The sequence below is a fragment of the Populus alba genome, chromosome 15, assembly GCF_005239225.2.
Source record: "Populus alba chromosome 15, ASM523922v2, whole genome shotgun sequence".
NCBI classification, from domain to species: Eukaryota; Viridiplantae; Streptophyta; class Magnoliopsida; order Malpighiales; family Salicaceae; genus Populus; species Populus alba.
Genome location: NC_133298.1, coordinates 8,152,965 through 8,170,325, shown reverse-complemented (window position 1 = coordinate 8,170,325; position 17,361 = coordinate 8,152,965). Strand labels below are relative to the sequence as shown.

The window sequence follows — 17,361 nt, the reverse complement described above, 5'->3', positions numbered from 1 at the left end:
AGTGTTCTCTTGTATAATTGGTAGCACCTAACAAGCTACATAGTGTTCCCTGAAAATTTACAGAGACAGCAAACAATGATCATGCAGAGCCAGTGACTGTTTTTTCTTTTTCTTTTTCTTTGGTCTTGATAATGTCATTTTGTGTATATAATCGAGTAATGACTTGCTCTGCTAGGGTTTCGGTTGATTTGCTGTTTATGAGGTATTTTGTATTACTGGATCAATGGCGGGTCTGCCAAAGCATCATTGTTATAGACAAATCAAGCAAAATCAATCTACAAATCTCAACTGAAACAGACCAAGTCACCAAGCACTCCATCACCATGGCCAGCATTGGCCTGCAGAAACAAGCATTTGGCGTTTAAAGAATCCACAGGCTCGAAAGAATCAAGCCTGAAACCTATTCTAGGCAGTAAAGAATCACGTTTATTGACTTAAAAGAATCAATGAATCAAAATTTGTACATCAACTAGAATGAAAAAGGAGCAACATTTGTACTTCATCTAGAAGACGCTCTGAAACCTATTCTAGGTTGAAACTTGTTCCTGGTTTCCTAACCCTGTGCTTGGGGATTCAGTCTTCGTCGACTAACCAGTTCTTCTAAAGCGTCTCGCATCCACCAGTTATGGCATACTTCTCTAGCTTCATTAATAGAAACCTGAAAAAACCAGCAAATACATTGCAAAATCAGATCCCATTCTCTTCAACAGCTGCATTAACACCATCAAGGGATAAAACTAACACATACCCATCTTCTTTTTCGGGTTTTGCTCTCGGGCCAACTATCTAATTCTTCTTGAACAAGTAGAGGAAACATGTAGCTCTCATGCATTATGCAACTCCTTTTGCTCTTATATTGCCATGGGCCTAGTTTATCCTGTAAAGTCAACAGCAATAACTTGATTAGTTTTCAGAAAAGAAGCATTGCAGAAACATTGAGAAGCTCTGATGCGATAATGGATTTGCAAATACTAACCCCAACAACACCAATCACTCCTGCTTCCTCTTCTGTCTCTCGCATCGCAGCCTCTACCATAGACTCATCATTTTCCCATCCTCCCTGTTCATTACAACACGAAGAACATTAATTAAAAAGAAAAGGAAACGACTAAATACAAGCATCTTAAGAACCAAGTGATGATAGAGTCTCTTGCTGCAAGTAATATAATGTAATTACCTTTGGGAACAACATTCCTTGACCATTCTGTGCACTAATGACAAGAACTTCTAGTTCTTCAACCGAAGTTGGTTCTTGGCTTTTCTTGTATCTATATGGAATGCACCTGCATAAATTTCAAATCAAATTAACAAACAAAGATCAGATGACAAATTTGACCGTTTAGTAATACAAATTATATTCCATTGATTAATTATTAATTACCACTGAAAAACCCTAAAAGAGAAATTATTTCACTTTTTATCAAAAAAAAATAAATTTAAGCCTAGATTGACATCCTAAAACACCAAAACCATGAAAGATACAAAATTAAACGCAATAGATCAAAACTATAACTAAATAAACCAAAATAAATCAAATTCAACAAGTTTAAAAATGACCCCCTTCAAAAAAACCTCGAACTTGTGAAGAATTCCAATTGTTTGGCAGTATCATACAAGCATAATGAATTAATAAATAACCCAGAAACGGAAAATAGTAAAAAGAAAAGGAGAGAACAAAAAAGAGAAGGAAACTCACCCTACAACAAGGCGATAGCCTTTCTCATACCGCTGTAGATTTCTTCCAGTACGAGAAACCAGCGAAACCATAGTCTCAATTTGCACAGGCAAAGATTTTGATGGAATTTTTATAAGAAAAGGGAAAAGAAAGTTGAGTAAATTTGTCAAGTTCGTGAGGTAGAAAGATAGGTTCCTCATGTTTCTCTTACACGAGATTCAATACAGGAATTCTGGCGACGGTGTGTTCTGTTTGCAGATTATATACTCCAAAATTGGGATTTTACTTCTCTCGAAAGGGTTTTGCTAAAATTAGAGAAGGACTTATCGTTGGAGGAAACAGAGAGCGTTAACAAAATTGCAAACACACAGTGACAACAGTGCAAAACAGAGAGCTTGTGTGGATGAGAAACTAGAAGGTTGTTTGATGCTATAAATAGAGAGTTTTAAGTACGGAGAAAGAGAGGAACTGCTCTGGATTTATCTTATCAAGTGGGACAGACGCGCCCGTTAAAATGTTGAGAAGTTCCTCGGTTAGCGTACAAAATTCACAGTAATAAAATGTTTTGAAGAAATAGTAATTTTTTATTTAATATAATCATGATATTTAATTAAATATTATATTTATGAACTACTATATTAATTAAATTCAGAATTAATTGATTGATTGGTTTATAATGATTAGTTAAATTAGTCAATTGATTCATAAAAAAGTTATAAAATTGATAAAATTAGGATTTCATGACAAGATTTTTGAAATCTAAACATTTTTGTGGTTGGAATAGTGATTTCATAATTGATTTTAAAAAATTAACCTCTCCGAAAACTCTTGTAAAAATTTAAATATGATTCAATAGTTGAATCAAAAGTTATGACTCTTTTGAGTCATCATTATCATCATGCGTGACTAAATCTCCTTTTAAGTTTATACTTGTCTTACTAGTTTATAAATATATTTGCTAAGTTATCCATGTAATCTATTTAAAGCAGATCCTATCTAGTTATGATAAACTCCCTTTTAAATACTCAAAATCACTTGTTATCACAAGCTTATTTATATTGTTGACATTGGAAAACATAGAACAATTATTATGTGAACATAGAGGAAGGAAGATTATTTTTTCATTGAAGATAAACTAGATGTATTTTTGTGCAAGTGAGCCACTGATATATCAAGAATATATAATATTTCTCTTAAATAGTTAGATAAGAATGTCATATAGTATATCATATTATATATTTTATATGCAGTAATAAAAATAGAAGGTGACATTCTTTATTATATTGATTTTATATTCAATAATATCTGAACTTTTATACTTTATTAAAAAAATTATTCTCTTATATTTTTCTTCAATTTTTTAAAAATACACTATTTTTTTAATTATCCTCTTATTCATATTTAGTATAATTTAAATCTAATTTTTCAATATGTTATGAAAATTATAATTTATTTGCAGCCATAACATAACTAGATGGGATTTGATTTTATTTTTTTTTGTCTCTAAAGAGAGGCTATGGAGACATTAGGGACAAAAGCTACATATTTTCTTGTTGCTGTTTTGAAAGTTAGAAAGATTAACTTCGATGGGTTAGCACGGCTTGAGACCCTGTTAATCAGGAGCTGGAATAGGTCGAAGTTGAAAAAAAAATAAGGAAAAAAAAAAAACCCATGTGACCCAGCAAGGTTGACCTAGTGATCCAGTTGACCCGACAAGACCCGGTCAAAAAACCTAGTTGCAACTTATTAACTTTTGTTTTTTTACTAAAATGATATCGTTTTGATTTTTTTTTTTAAAAAAAAATGATTTAAATGACCTCGTCAAAACCAGTGACCCAGTCAAAAATCAGAACCTGGACCTTGGACTGGGCCGGGTCTAAAAACTATGTTTAAAATTATATCAAGACCATATGTATTTTATATATTTGTATATATTTTTATTTTTATTTTAATTTTTTTATCTATATATTTTTATTTCTATTTTAAAATACTAATCAAACACAACTTTATTATGAACAAAAAAAATTTATTTCTAGAAATGGCAAGTCCAGTACCTTACATATTTGTTTCTTAATAAATATTTACCAATATTTTTGTTTCTCAAGAAAAAAAACAATTAGTTGACATTAAAGCGGTTATTTGTGGATAACTCTGTAAAGAACGTGTAAAAACAAGGGGGGAGGGGGCCACGCGCTGAACTCGCGTCGGTTGATAATATCTTATTTAATACGGTATTTCGCTTCCCAATTCGTACAAAAATTAAATAATTGCGTGGACTTATCTAGGAGCGTGTACGCTCTAATTTATTCAAAGAGTTAATCATAACATTTTCAGTCACTAAGTTAAATGAAATTAATTAACTAGTCCTCATGTTTTTCTTTTCTTTTTTTTTTTATTTTGTAGAAAAGAAAAAATAAAGAGATGTTGGTGAGATAGAAATTGAGCGTTCGAAAACGCGGTTTGTACTTGTGTTTAAAAAAATATAAATTTATTTTATTAAAATTTAATTTTTTATATATATTTTGGATCATTTTGATACGTTGATTTTAAAAATAATTTTTAAAAAAATAAAAAAAATATTATTTTAATGCATTTCAGCACAAAAAAACACTTTAAAAAGCAATCTCAAACATACTCCAAACAAGCCCATGTGCTTTTGGAGCAAAATAGTACTAAATCAAGGAAATCAACTTTAGTCAAGGGGCTGTTTAATCACTTCAAGGACTAATTAATTAGTTTGGAGAGACTGAGGGACTGAGTTAGAATTAACCAAATCCATGCTTGGACGTGCACTCGGTTTGAAATACTGCGGACCAGACCCGATCAACACGGTTTTAACACTCTTGTCTGTATTTGTTTTTTTGGCAAGTGTAATAATAAATAATAAATAATAAATATGAGGGATTTTTCCGCGTTACTTCGAAGTGCAAAAAGACCAACACAGTGTTTACTTTTTCTTTAATTATAAGGTAATTGTTATTACCCCAGTGGAATCCCATGAATGATGGAAAAGCACCAGTGATTTTGTCGTTCTCGCTGTCATGCGGAAAGTAATCTAGGTTTTATTTCGGGCTATTACTATTCATTGTACCTACTCTACATTAAAAGTAAAATTTTAAATTAATTTATTATATAAGTGGAAAGGGCTTCAATGTAATAGAAATGTTTTGTGGCATTCTTTTTTAAAAAACTAAAGAATGAAAAAAAAAGTAATGTATGTATTTAATAAAATAAATTGAAAAATTATGAAAAAAAAATATTGTTAATGTTAATTAAAGACTAAAACATGGAGTTGACTTCCTAGTAAAGTAAAACATAGCCTTATATGCAAATATTTTACATCGATTAATCATTTTATTTTAATTTTTTTTCTTTTTATCTTAGAAGTTATATCTGATAGTTTAATACATATGATTTTTTGTTGTTATAAATGCGTCATATAAATATAATTGGTCAATCTAGAATTTAATAAGAAAATTAGAGATAAATTATAATAATCTCTTTAAGGTATTATAAAATTATAAAAAATAAAAATATTAATTACTATCTATAAAAAAGTTTTATCAAAAAATTTTAAAAAACATGAGAGAGAGGATATATACTTGAAGTAGGTCACCAGGTAACAACAACACAAGTCACAATATAATACAACATACAACAATCATAAAAAATAAACTTTTCTAGAATCTTCTTTTAGCTATTATACTTTCCATCTCTCCTATAATTTATTAATATAAACATCAAATGGTCTTTTATAATCAAACTCATACACTTTAGATTAAAACACAGTTATGGAAAGTCCCCATTTAATTTGAAGTTTTTAAGACTCCATCAACGATGCCATTCATGAGAAGCTAAAAAAATATAGTTCATTCCAATTTCACTTCCGGGAAAGCTAATGTTTGAGCTGTTTGCCAATATTTTTAGAGCACATGACTCGAGATTTTTCTAAGTTAATATTTAATCCTGACATATTATAAAAGTAAGTGAGAACATTAATGAGAACATACATTTAAGCTTTCCTAGCTTTCATAAATAACATAACGTCATATGCAAAGAAAAGGTGTGAGATGTCTGAACCCCTTTTAGATACATGAATAGGGTGCTGGACTTATCTGAAACCTTATTGCTAATCAAGCAACCCAATTTCTCCATGCACAAAACAAATAAGTAAGGAAAAAGAGGGTCACTTTGATGTAACCCATGATTTGGAATGAATGATGAGAGCTTCGAGCTATTCCAAAGAAGAGTGAGGAAAGATGCCCGAACACAAAACATAATAAGATTCACAGTAGTTGTTGGAAAGAAAAATTGTTTAAGATTAGTCTAAAGGAAGTCCCAACTAACCATGTCATAAGCTTTCTTTATATCGATTTTTATAGCCAAAACTCCATGTTTGTTTATGGTCTTGTGCTTATAATTCATTACCTCCTAAACAATCAAAGCACTATTAAAAGTACTACGATCTAAAATAATGCTACTTTAAAGAGGACCGATGAGATTATCAAAGATAAGGACATAGCTTGATCGCCAAATCTTTTGTAATTAGCTTGTAAATAACACTATTTAGGCTAAATTAATGAAAGTTTTAAAATTGGTTGGCCTCTTCTTTTTAGGATTTAAAACCACAAGAGTTTCTGCAATGTCCCTATCAAAATTCCCATTCTCAAAGGCTTTATGAACATGATTCCACACATCATCACCCACCTAGTCCTAATAGGTTTTAAAGAAATTAGGTTAGAAACCATCCTTACCCAGAGCTTTGAAAGAACATATACTTATAAAGACAACATGGACTTCATGAGCATCAACCACAACATCAGAAAAAAAAAAAAAAAAAAAAAAAAAAAAAAAAAAACCTTTACAGCTTCTTCCTAAAAAATGGTATCATCAGAACATCATGATCCATCAATAAGAGAAAGCCCATAAATTATGTTTCTTCTCCTTCAGGCATTTGTAAGAGTGTAAATAAAATAAATTATGTATTCTTATTTCTATGGCACACCTATTTTTCTCTAGACTTCTAGAACCATAAAAGTTCTTCTTGCACGAGGATTTTATTATACTCCCGACATAAATCACGTTCAAGCTAAAAAAGAGCATCCTGATATTGATTCTCTAAATAAGTTTGAACACCCCTTAGTCTACCTTCAATTCTGTGTTTCTTTTTAAAATGCTACCAAAGGTATTCTTTTTGAATAATATAGAATTCAGGCGGACTTCATCTAAACCATGAACCATAACCTGACCACTCTTGTTTTAGGAATTAATAATTATATTTTTATAGTCCTCATGAGTAATCCAGGCTACCTCGAACTTGAACAACTTGCCTCCTAATCCGTCAGGGGGTTTGCCATATCTCATAATAATTGGATCATGGTCCGAATGAAGCCTACACAAGTGTTCTATATAGGTCTCAAGAAATTCAGTTTGCCACTTTACCAAAAAAAAGCCATGTCTAATTATTTTAGCTATGTAACAAACTCTATTGATGTGGCAGTACCATGTAAATTTCAGGCCTTAATACCTTAAGTCCACCAGATTACAATCATTTATCATATGAATAAACCTAGTTGCTCTAAACTATGAGAAAATACCCCCATGATTTTATAAAAGACTATGAATTTCATTGAAGTCTCCTATTAGAGTTTAAGGCCCTTGGATCTTGTGGGCGATGAGAGATAATCCTAAAGTTGCTGCTTGGTATGGGGAATGAAAGAGGCATAGACAACTGTTAAGAATTAGCAGCTTTGTGCTGAAGTAATCTGGATAGTAACATGTTGGTTAGTAATATCAACTAATATCATAGAGAAGTTACATTTCAAAGACAATACATATATACCACCTGTGTGGCCTTGAGCTTCCACAATCGTAGCTGGGGAATAATCTAAATTGTTCAAAAATTTCTCCATCCTAACAAAATAAGTATGAGTTTCAAGAATACCAATAAAAGATGGATGAAACTTATTGACCAAGTCTCTCCAATGTCTTTTGCTCTGTATGTTTACGACACGATTAAGGGCCTCTGTTCATTTGCATTTCCAAATCCCCATAAAAATTTGTTATATAAAGAGTTATCTCCTCCGAGCATGTTGTAACTCCACTATTAACACATATAAGTTGCCTTATGCCATCCATATTATTAATTCCTGGATCACGTGGGTTATCTTTTGTTCTAGCTTTCATTTAGAGATTCTTTAGGCAGCACATCATCTCTAGGAGTCAAGTTATTTAGCCCGTGTCTCATACTTCTTGCCGCCCCTAATAAAGTCCTCTCACAATTTCTAGCTATGAATATGAAAGGCATAGAAGAGGTTAAATCCCAAACACTATATCCCGCTAGATGTGGCATAATTTTCTTCTACTTCTTCTTTTGTATTCTATTTCTACCAACTTCTTTAAGCACAACTAGTTTACCTAAGGGTTCACCAACAATGGCCTCCTTTCTTTTAGATCTTTTATTTTACCGGTGCACTATCTTGTCTATTAGGCCTTTAATAAGGCCCTCAATAACAGGGTCTGCAACTTTTATATCATTAAGTCCACCATTTTTATATGTTATCAGAATATTCTTCTATATATTATATAAGGCAACATATCTATTATTATCATCATCGTAATCATCTCTATAACTCCCCTTTTTATATTTAACACTCTTATTATCTCTAGGTCTTCTCCTTCTTGTAACCACAAAACAATCCTTGTGAATACCGCCAGGGTTTGCAGAAATCTTAACTATTGATAGGGATACGTTACAATAAACATTTTCCTATCCCAACATCATTATGTTTAGCCCTTCAACCGCTAGACCCTTCACTGTAACTTTGTGACATGTTTTTGTTTTGCAATCCTCAGTCAGATGACCATAACAACTACATCTACTACAAATTATATGGAGTCCCTGATACTCCACATTGTATCAATTATCTCTTATATATTTTACCCATAATAGGTTGTTCAAGGTCTATTTCTAACACACCCAAGCAGATTTCTCTCTTTCCACATTAAATGTATTTAGATCGACCTTAACTAAAGTACTAACTATTATTAACATAACAAGCAAAAAGCTTTCATCATAAAAGACAAGTTTGAGGCTAAGAATTCTTTGCCACACCATTGTTTGATTTATTTTGGTAGTGACCAAATTGAAATCAGAAGACCAGGTACACACTGCCAAATAATGGTCAAAGATCATCCATGAACCTCTGGTAATAACCTTTGTTATATGATCCTTGATATCAAACTTCACCGCAAAGAAACCATTATTGACATCCATAAGCTCAAAGTCACCAGATTGTTTCCAAACCCCTCTTAGTCTTGACTTCATTTGAAAGAAACCAACGCTTTTACCAAAGAGTTTAGTGATCAGAGAGTCATGCCAAGGAATGCAAAGATTGTTAAACACTCCATCATTAGTAAAAAAAAAATTAGCAACCATCTATTTCCATTCTCATGCTCAATTCGCACCCAATTTGTTCTTTATTAGATTCACTTTAATTCTCATCAAAGGTGGTGATCTAATCCCAAAAACCTTATCCCTATAAAAGATTTTTACATGCAATGTTGAGGGAGATATCTCAATCCCATTAACAATATCAAAGGGTTTCATAGGTATTAAATCAATCCGTGGTACTGCTATAAAAAACTCCATGTTCATAAAAATAAATAAAAAAAATAATAAAAAAAACACCTAGATTTGTTCCTTTCTATAACAATCTATTGAATCACCTTATTTGAAAGGTGAAATAGTGCAAGAATTGTAGCTGCAAATTGAAGGTTTTTGGAGCTTTCCTGTAAACTAGAGAATATAATATAATCATATCTCACTAAATGTTAGTTAAATGATTTTTTTATATAATTGGACCTGCAAATTATATGTTTTTTTTTAATTTTTTATTAAATATTATTTTTTTTATTGAATTACAGTAAATAAAACAAAATTATCTTTCATTTGCATGAATCTTTTTATTAAAAATCAAATTTTGAATAGAGGGATGCTGATCATGATTTGAAAGGAGGAATCGTCTCACTATTTACTTCTCTATTGTTCTCACTTGACTTGATTTGAAAAAACTTTTCCTTTCGTGTAGATTGAATAAGTTTGGCTCATAATTTAAGGCTAAATAAATATATAATTCAAATGAACATTTCCAAATAATTATTAAGAAAATTACTCAAAAATATCCTTCTGAAAGAACGTAAAGAATACTCATAAAAATGTGGCTGGAATTAATTTGACAGTGGCCTTAGTTTGGTCGGCAATAAGGTGGGGGACCATTCGATGGGTTTAAATATAAATTTTATTTAATTTTATAAAGCAGTCAGAATCAGCCATAGCATATATGATTGCACTAGTTTTTTGTTTTCTAGTAAAGAAGAGGGACCAAGTTCACAAAAACACAAATTATGGACACTGACACATGATACAACAACCCAATAAATTAAAGAAAGTACTACCAATCTCGTGCAACTTCGTCGATTTTTATATATATATATATAAATCAAAGCTGTTAGGCCAGCGCCCTCGGCTTATTTTGTTAGGGCGTGTCTGATTGGTTTTTATTTTTTTTTTTTGTTATAAATTATTTATGACATTTTATATGTAGGTTTTTTTGAAATTAAGAGTTTGCTTTCAAAATTTTATATGTAGGTTTTTTTGAAGTATTTTTATACATAAATAAATTAAAATATAAATTGAAAAGCTTATACGTATATTTAATCAAATAAATCAAGAGCTATTTGAATTAATAAATGGGAAAAAATTATACTAATGATAACTAAAAATAAATTTAAAAAATTGAATGTGTTAATAAATAGAATATTTACCCGGTTGTGTTATTGAATTTATTAATTAAAACTAATTTTTTTATTCAATCAAATGATACTAAAATTAGACACACATATTAAATTAATTAAATAAAATGAAGTGGAAAAAATATTATTAAAAGCCGCACATATTAGAAATATTATATGAAAAAAGATAACATAAGAAAAAAGCAATATCAAAAAAAAAATTATCTGGTCGTTGTGACTTAACTCATCGAACCCAAAACCCGAACCATGAACTCAACCGGATTCAATATTTTTTTCTTAAAGTAAAAAAAATAAAATAAAACCATAACCTGGACTATGAACTCAACCAGATTCAATAATGTTTCCCCCTTAAATTTATATTCAACCTTTTAAAAAAATTAAAGATGCACAACACCATAAAAAAAAATCTCTATCTAAAAGAATTTAAATAAGAAAAACAAATCATGAGTGATATTAATTGAAATATAAATTGAAAAATTATTTTAAAAAATGTATATATATAAAAAAGATACTAGTAAAAAAAACAATATTAGAAAAAAAAATAATTTTCTAGTTGTTGTAGCTTAACTCGTTAAACTCGTGACCTGAACCATGAACTTAACCAGGTTCAATATTTTTTTTTCCCCTTAAATTTATATTTAACTTTTAAAAAAATTTAAATATGTACAACACCATAAAAAAACAATCTCTATAAAAAAATTTAAAAAAAAATCACAAATCACAAATAATGGATCTTAAATGAAACATAAATTTAAATATTATTACACACACACCCAAGTATAAAAAAGCAACATTATAAAAAAAAAAAATTGCTTGGTTGTTGTTGTAGCTTAACTCGTTACATCCATGATCCGAACCATGAACTCAACTGGGTTCAATATTTTTTCTCCTTAAATTTATATTCAATATTTTTAAAAAAAAATAACCAGTAATCCAGACCATGAACCCAACCGAGTTCAATATTGTTTTCTCTTAAATTCACATTCAAACTTTTTTTTAAAAAGTTAAACTTGTGACTTAGAATATGAACTCAACCAGGTTCAATAATGTTGTTCTCTTAAATTTATATTCAACTTTAAAAAAATATATAAAATTAAATACGCACAACACCATCAAAATACAATTTCTATACAAAAAAGATTAAATACGCAGGAAAAAAAATCACGGGTGAGAAATATTAATTGAAAAATAAATTTAAAAATTATTTTTAAAATATATATATATATATATATACACACACACACACACACACACATACATACATACCAGTAAAAAAATCAATATAAAAAAAAAATTGTCTCGTTGTCGTGGCTTAACTCATTAAACCTGTGACTTGGACCATGAATTCAATCGAGTTCAATATTTTTTTTCCGTTAAATTTATATTCGACCTTGAGAAAAAAACTTGTGACTCGGACTATGAACTCAACTGGGTTCAATATTGTTTTCTCTTAAATTTATAGCAAATCTTAAACAAAGAAAGTGAGCAATGATGTCCACAATAAAACTTGTGGGGTGAACCCAGACCATGAACTCAACTCGATTTAATATTTTTTTCTTTTTAAATTTATAGCAAACCTAAAAAAAAAATTAGAAACAATGTCGTCCATTGGAAAACATGCAGGGGTGAACAGTGTGGTTGCACAATGTTCACTTCATATATTTTCCCTTTAAATTTATAACAAAACCTTAAAAAAAACAATGAATAATGTCGTCTATAGTAAAATACGAGGAGGTGAATAGTGTATCTACATAATATTTACCCCCACACAGTGGCTGAGGGAGGGGGGCTGGCAGGGGCCGAGCCCCTACAAAAAAATACCCCTTTCTTGTAAATATTTGTAATTTTAAAAAAAATAAGTAAAATATTTTCTTAGCCCCTAGTTTGTGCACCCCCCCCCACCCCCAAGTTTTTTGTCTTGTTCCGCCACACTTTAGTTTATTCTGGATGAACTTAGATAATAAACTTAATTAAATTTAATATTTTTTTACTTTAAATTTATAGAAATGTTTTTAAAAAATTATCAATGTAGTTTATAAAAAAACACAAAAAGAAGCACGAAAGACAGTTAAAGGTTTGGAAAGTTAAGCAGTAGATTCAAAATTACGGAATTCAAACGTGGCATCAAAGTAGTGTTAAGGTTCCTGTCCTGACACGGACTCCAATATTAGATTTAAAGAAAAATAAAAAAATATACAAAAAGTTATCACTTGAAGTCAGTTTAATATTATAATATCAATTACTTTTTTAAAGGATTTTTTTCTGAAAATAAATTAAAATAATATATATTTTTTATTTTTTAAAATTTATTTTGAAATTAAAATAATTTTAAAATACAAAAAAATTTAATTTTTTAAGAACATTTTTAAATAGCAAAAATATCACCAAAACTTTTGCTGATGTCGTGTTTGAAGTAGCTTTATATATGACTAGATGGCTACTCAGCATGGGGGCTGTCCTTATCTGAAATCCTAGTTTTTTTAGGACACTACACGACAACCATTTCACTGCTGGCTCACATGCTCATCCTGCAAAATCTCCATTTCCTAAACTGTTTCTGCAATTTCTGCAATTTCTGCAGATGTCATGCTTCTGGTTTTTCTCAGGTCCCTTTTCTTTTCCTGTGTTCTACAGGCCCCTGATTTATTTATTTTTATATATATATAAAAGGTTAGATTAGGCAATTAACACTTAAAATATAAATAAATAGTAAAATATCACAAGAAGAAAAAGTTTGAGTTTTTGTTTTTTTAGCGCTTTAAAAAACTTTGAGCAAAATAACATATACATAAAATATTTAGAGTGTGTTTGGTATTGCGGTAGCTGTTGTGGTTGTGGTTTGAAAAAAGTTGTTTTATAAAAAATACTTTTTAGTTGAGGTTGAACAAAAAGTAGTTTAATGTGTTTGGTTAAGAATGCTTTTGAAATTGAGGTTATAAAATAATTTAAAAAATATATATATTAATATTGATAGTTTTTAATTTAAATATTGTAGATTTAATTATTGATATTACATCATAAAATAAATAATATTTTATATAAAAATATTTTTTATTATTCCATTAAAATATCTACAATTCTGCAAATGCTACGTCATCAAGCGATCTTTGTCTAATTTATGTAGTTTGATTGAATAATATTAAATACTAATTTTTCAAATAAAATACAATTAAAATAATAAAAAATAATTTTATTTTACTGGATCAAACCTGTTTTAATATATTTTAAGTTTTGGATCGAAACCGGTTTGACCAAAATAATACAGCACGCTGCACTATTAACCCAAACAGTGCATCATGCTGCACTCTCCATGTAAATTAATTAGCTTCAACAGTGCAGCATGCTGCACTATTCACGCAAATTAATTGGCATGAACAGTGCAATGCAGCTGCACTGTTCATGCCAATTAATTTGCGTGATGTGCAAAAGCATGGTGCAGAGAGGAAAAACGCGACAAAAAGCATGTAAATTCTGCTTCAGCAAAATCGTGTTTTTAACGCAGATAATGGTAGGGCACACGTATAAAAATCACGGCTCATTTCTTAACCAAACACTATGTTGTCATTGTTGCATGCTAAACGCAGCCACAAACTCTTAGCCAAACGGACTCTTAGAAGAACTACATAGTTTAAAAAGTCATATATGACATCTAAAACTCATGAATAACAAGTGTTACATGCGATTCTCTTTAAAATTAAAACTAGATTGACACAATTTACAATAAAAAGAGGGGGAGAAAAAAACAAGAAAAGAAAAAAAAATATCATAGAAATGCACTGCAACTCCGATAACAATATCACTGGTACCATTGAAAAAATATCGACGAGATAAATCTAACGACATCAAGGAAGGTCACGAACGGTAACTAGAGAGGGCTAAACAAGCTGTCCAAATATGTCAGGATTCATTTGCTTTTGGATAGCTCGTGTGACACACTTCGTTCATCATTGGTGACTTTTCTTTGTGTTGTTGGATTTGTCTTGTCGAGATCTTTCTAACAATATTGGTGGTGTCATTATCAGAGCTTCAGTGTGCCTTTGAGATCTTTTTAACTTTAGAGAGCTTCGTAGATGACACTTGCGACTCGCGAGTCATAGATGTCATTTGCAACTCTCTAAATTGTGCTCCTTTTCTAAATAGTTTTTATATATTTTATCCATTTTTTAAAAGTGCTAAAATTCAAAAATACTAAAAATGTTTTAGAAAAATAACACAGTTTGAAGATGTCGTGGTTCCAAATGGTGACATTTGACTACACATCACGGTTATGAACTGTGGCATTATTGAAATGTTGCATTTAAAAAATATGACATTTCATCAAATGTTGTTGTTTTAAACCACGACATCCTTAAAGAGACTATTTTGAGAAACGATTAGACATTTGATTAAACAATTATATAATAGCCAAAAACAGTTCGACTGTTTTTCAAAACAGTTAGATCGTTTTGACTCTTGTCTAGTTTTGGATAATTTTTATGTTTTAAGCCTGAAAAAGTTCATAAAATCATTTTTTTTTAATTAATATGAGATTTTATTTACTTTATGAATTTATAGAGTTAAAAATTTAACAATTTTATCAAAATCTGAACAAAGTTTCCTTTGTATAAAAGCTATACCCAAAATTTTATTTCACTTAAAAAAGCCTGCAAAAGACCTTAATAACCCCAATCAACAAATTCTAACTATACTCAATATATTCTCATATGCTATAATCACAACTAGCCCTGGAATGTAAAAACAAAACATATATAAATATAAAATGAATTAAGAATAATTCAATATTCAAGTAATCCTAAAATATATAAACATAAATCATCTATCTATTTATGTCTATGGTGTCTACTTGATGATATGGACTCGTCGTTAGCATGACCGAATCCAGCTCCTACACCTACCTAAGTGGTCTTGTTCTTTGTCACAATAACATTAATAGTTAGTCTCTCTTCAAAGGTTTTAATAATACAATATTCAAGTAATTTCAAAATAAATAAACATAAATCATCTATCTATATACGTTTACATTGTCTATTGGATGATCCAGGCTCATCAGTAGCATGACTGGATCCAACTCCTACATCTGCCTAAGTGGCATCGTTCTCTGCCACAACATCATTAAGAGTTGGCATCTTTTCAAATGTTTTAATTTCAATGTGGCAAACATTTAATTAACCACTGGGACGCTACGATGTAAACTTCACTTTTTTCATCAATACTGTGAAGATAAGATGCAACCTCTAGACCCTCTTATAGCAAAAATCCAACCTAATATTAATAAAATATTAATGTTAAATTAAAAGATAAATACATAAAACTCAATGATTAACATATATTAATCATAAAAAGACTTGATTACTTATATGATGTTGAATCTGCTTGGCATATTGCTTTTACTGTATATATCCAAGTGGAGAAACCTACTCGGGATCTGGAGTAATGACTCACCGTGTTATACTAATTTACCAAATCATATAGTCCTCGTCATTAATCATATGATGTATCTATGTAAATATCTAATTCTTCCGTGCATCCGACTATGATACATAAGCTCTATATTGGCCTAACTAATTGTAATCATTATTTTTGCTCCTATAAATAATGGCGTGTGAAGCATTACTCATATTGATATTTACTAGAATATTCTACCTTAGCTAAAATATTACATTACCTGATCAAGGCAATGCAACTCGATTATCTCAAAACATATTTGTGGGATCACTGATGTACATGTATCCATTTCGCTAGTGTAGATGACTGGAGTAATGACGAATCTTTCTTCTGAGTAAGACATCCATATGACCTACAGATTATAAGTTACATAAATATCAAACAACAATAATTTGGTGCAGTTAATTTCTTTTATTTAACAAATAGTTCAATAAATACCTAGATAACATGTTGTTTATCGAGCTCACTCTGATAAAATACAAGCACATGTGTTGGATTATTTTCAAAAGCTCATCCAATATACCACCTAACATTAAAATCATGTCAGTTTAATTACATTTTCAAAGTTTCATGAACACAATATAAATATATATAATTGCAAAAATAACATAACAATACATGCATCCTAATAGGAGATGAAACATAGCTCCTATAAATAAGTCTACTTCAACTCAAGGTCTAGTGTAATTAGTCTATTCTAACTAGTTTGGTAATGGATGAAATGGCATTCCATATGCTGATATGTAGCTTTGAACTATGTAATAATCATCGATAAACTGTATGAAATCCAAGTGATTTCTCAACACAACATGTAAGAACATGTGAACATGGATGATGTAATGTCTGTCATTTATCACATGTGCATGCTCTATCATTCAACATGTCTGCTTATCTAACTTCTTTCACAACACCTAGTTTAATAAAGGTGATGACCTAGAAAACCTATTCCTCATAGTCAAATAACATTGCAGTATGATCTTTTGGTCTGTCCTTGTTTATTGTCGATCCGATTTGAATTGCAGAAGGCCCAATTACTCCACTTTGACTGACATCACCAGCTTCACATCTCTGCTTGACCCAATAACCATTACATCTGTAATATGTTAATTGCACCAGAGCAAAAATAGGCATTGCACGAGCATTTTTCATAGCATGATTAAATGGTTTTGAAAAATTAGTTATCATATTATCCGACCAATGACCACTATCATAATATAAAGTTATTTTTATTTTGGCTCCCTTTCAAGCCATTCTTTATATCCTAGGTTTAGGTTCCATATTTTTTCATAGCACATCCTCATTAAAAAAATTTTGGTAGCTGGATCTTTGAATTTATGGTTGAAGTTGCTAGCAAAATATCTAGCACAATACCGATGGTATCCTAAAGGTTGATGCTAAATTTTTGCTACTTTATTTTTTATGCTTAT

The 17,361-nt window shown here is 30.1% G+C and overlaps 1 protein-coding gene across 1 annotated transcript; it reads right to left on the bottom strand.

Moving 5' to 3' along the window:
- Positions 1-403: 403 nt before the first annotated feature.
- LOC118050943 (nudix hydrolase 4) lies at positions 404-2,092 on the bottom strand. Its single transcript, XM_035061413.2, has 5 exons — positions 1,697-2,092; positions 1,178-1,283; positions 977-1,060; positions 749-877; positions 404-658 (listed from the first exon to the last, which is right to left on the bottom strand). The coding sequence occupies exons 1-5, from the start codon at positions 1,873-1,875 to the stop codon at positions 554-556; spliced, it is 603 nt and encodes a 200-aa protein (XP_034917304.1). The 5' UTR covers positions 1,876-2,092; the 3' UTR covers positions 404-553.
- Between the last annotated feature and the right edge of the window lie 15,269 nt (positions 2,093-17,361).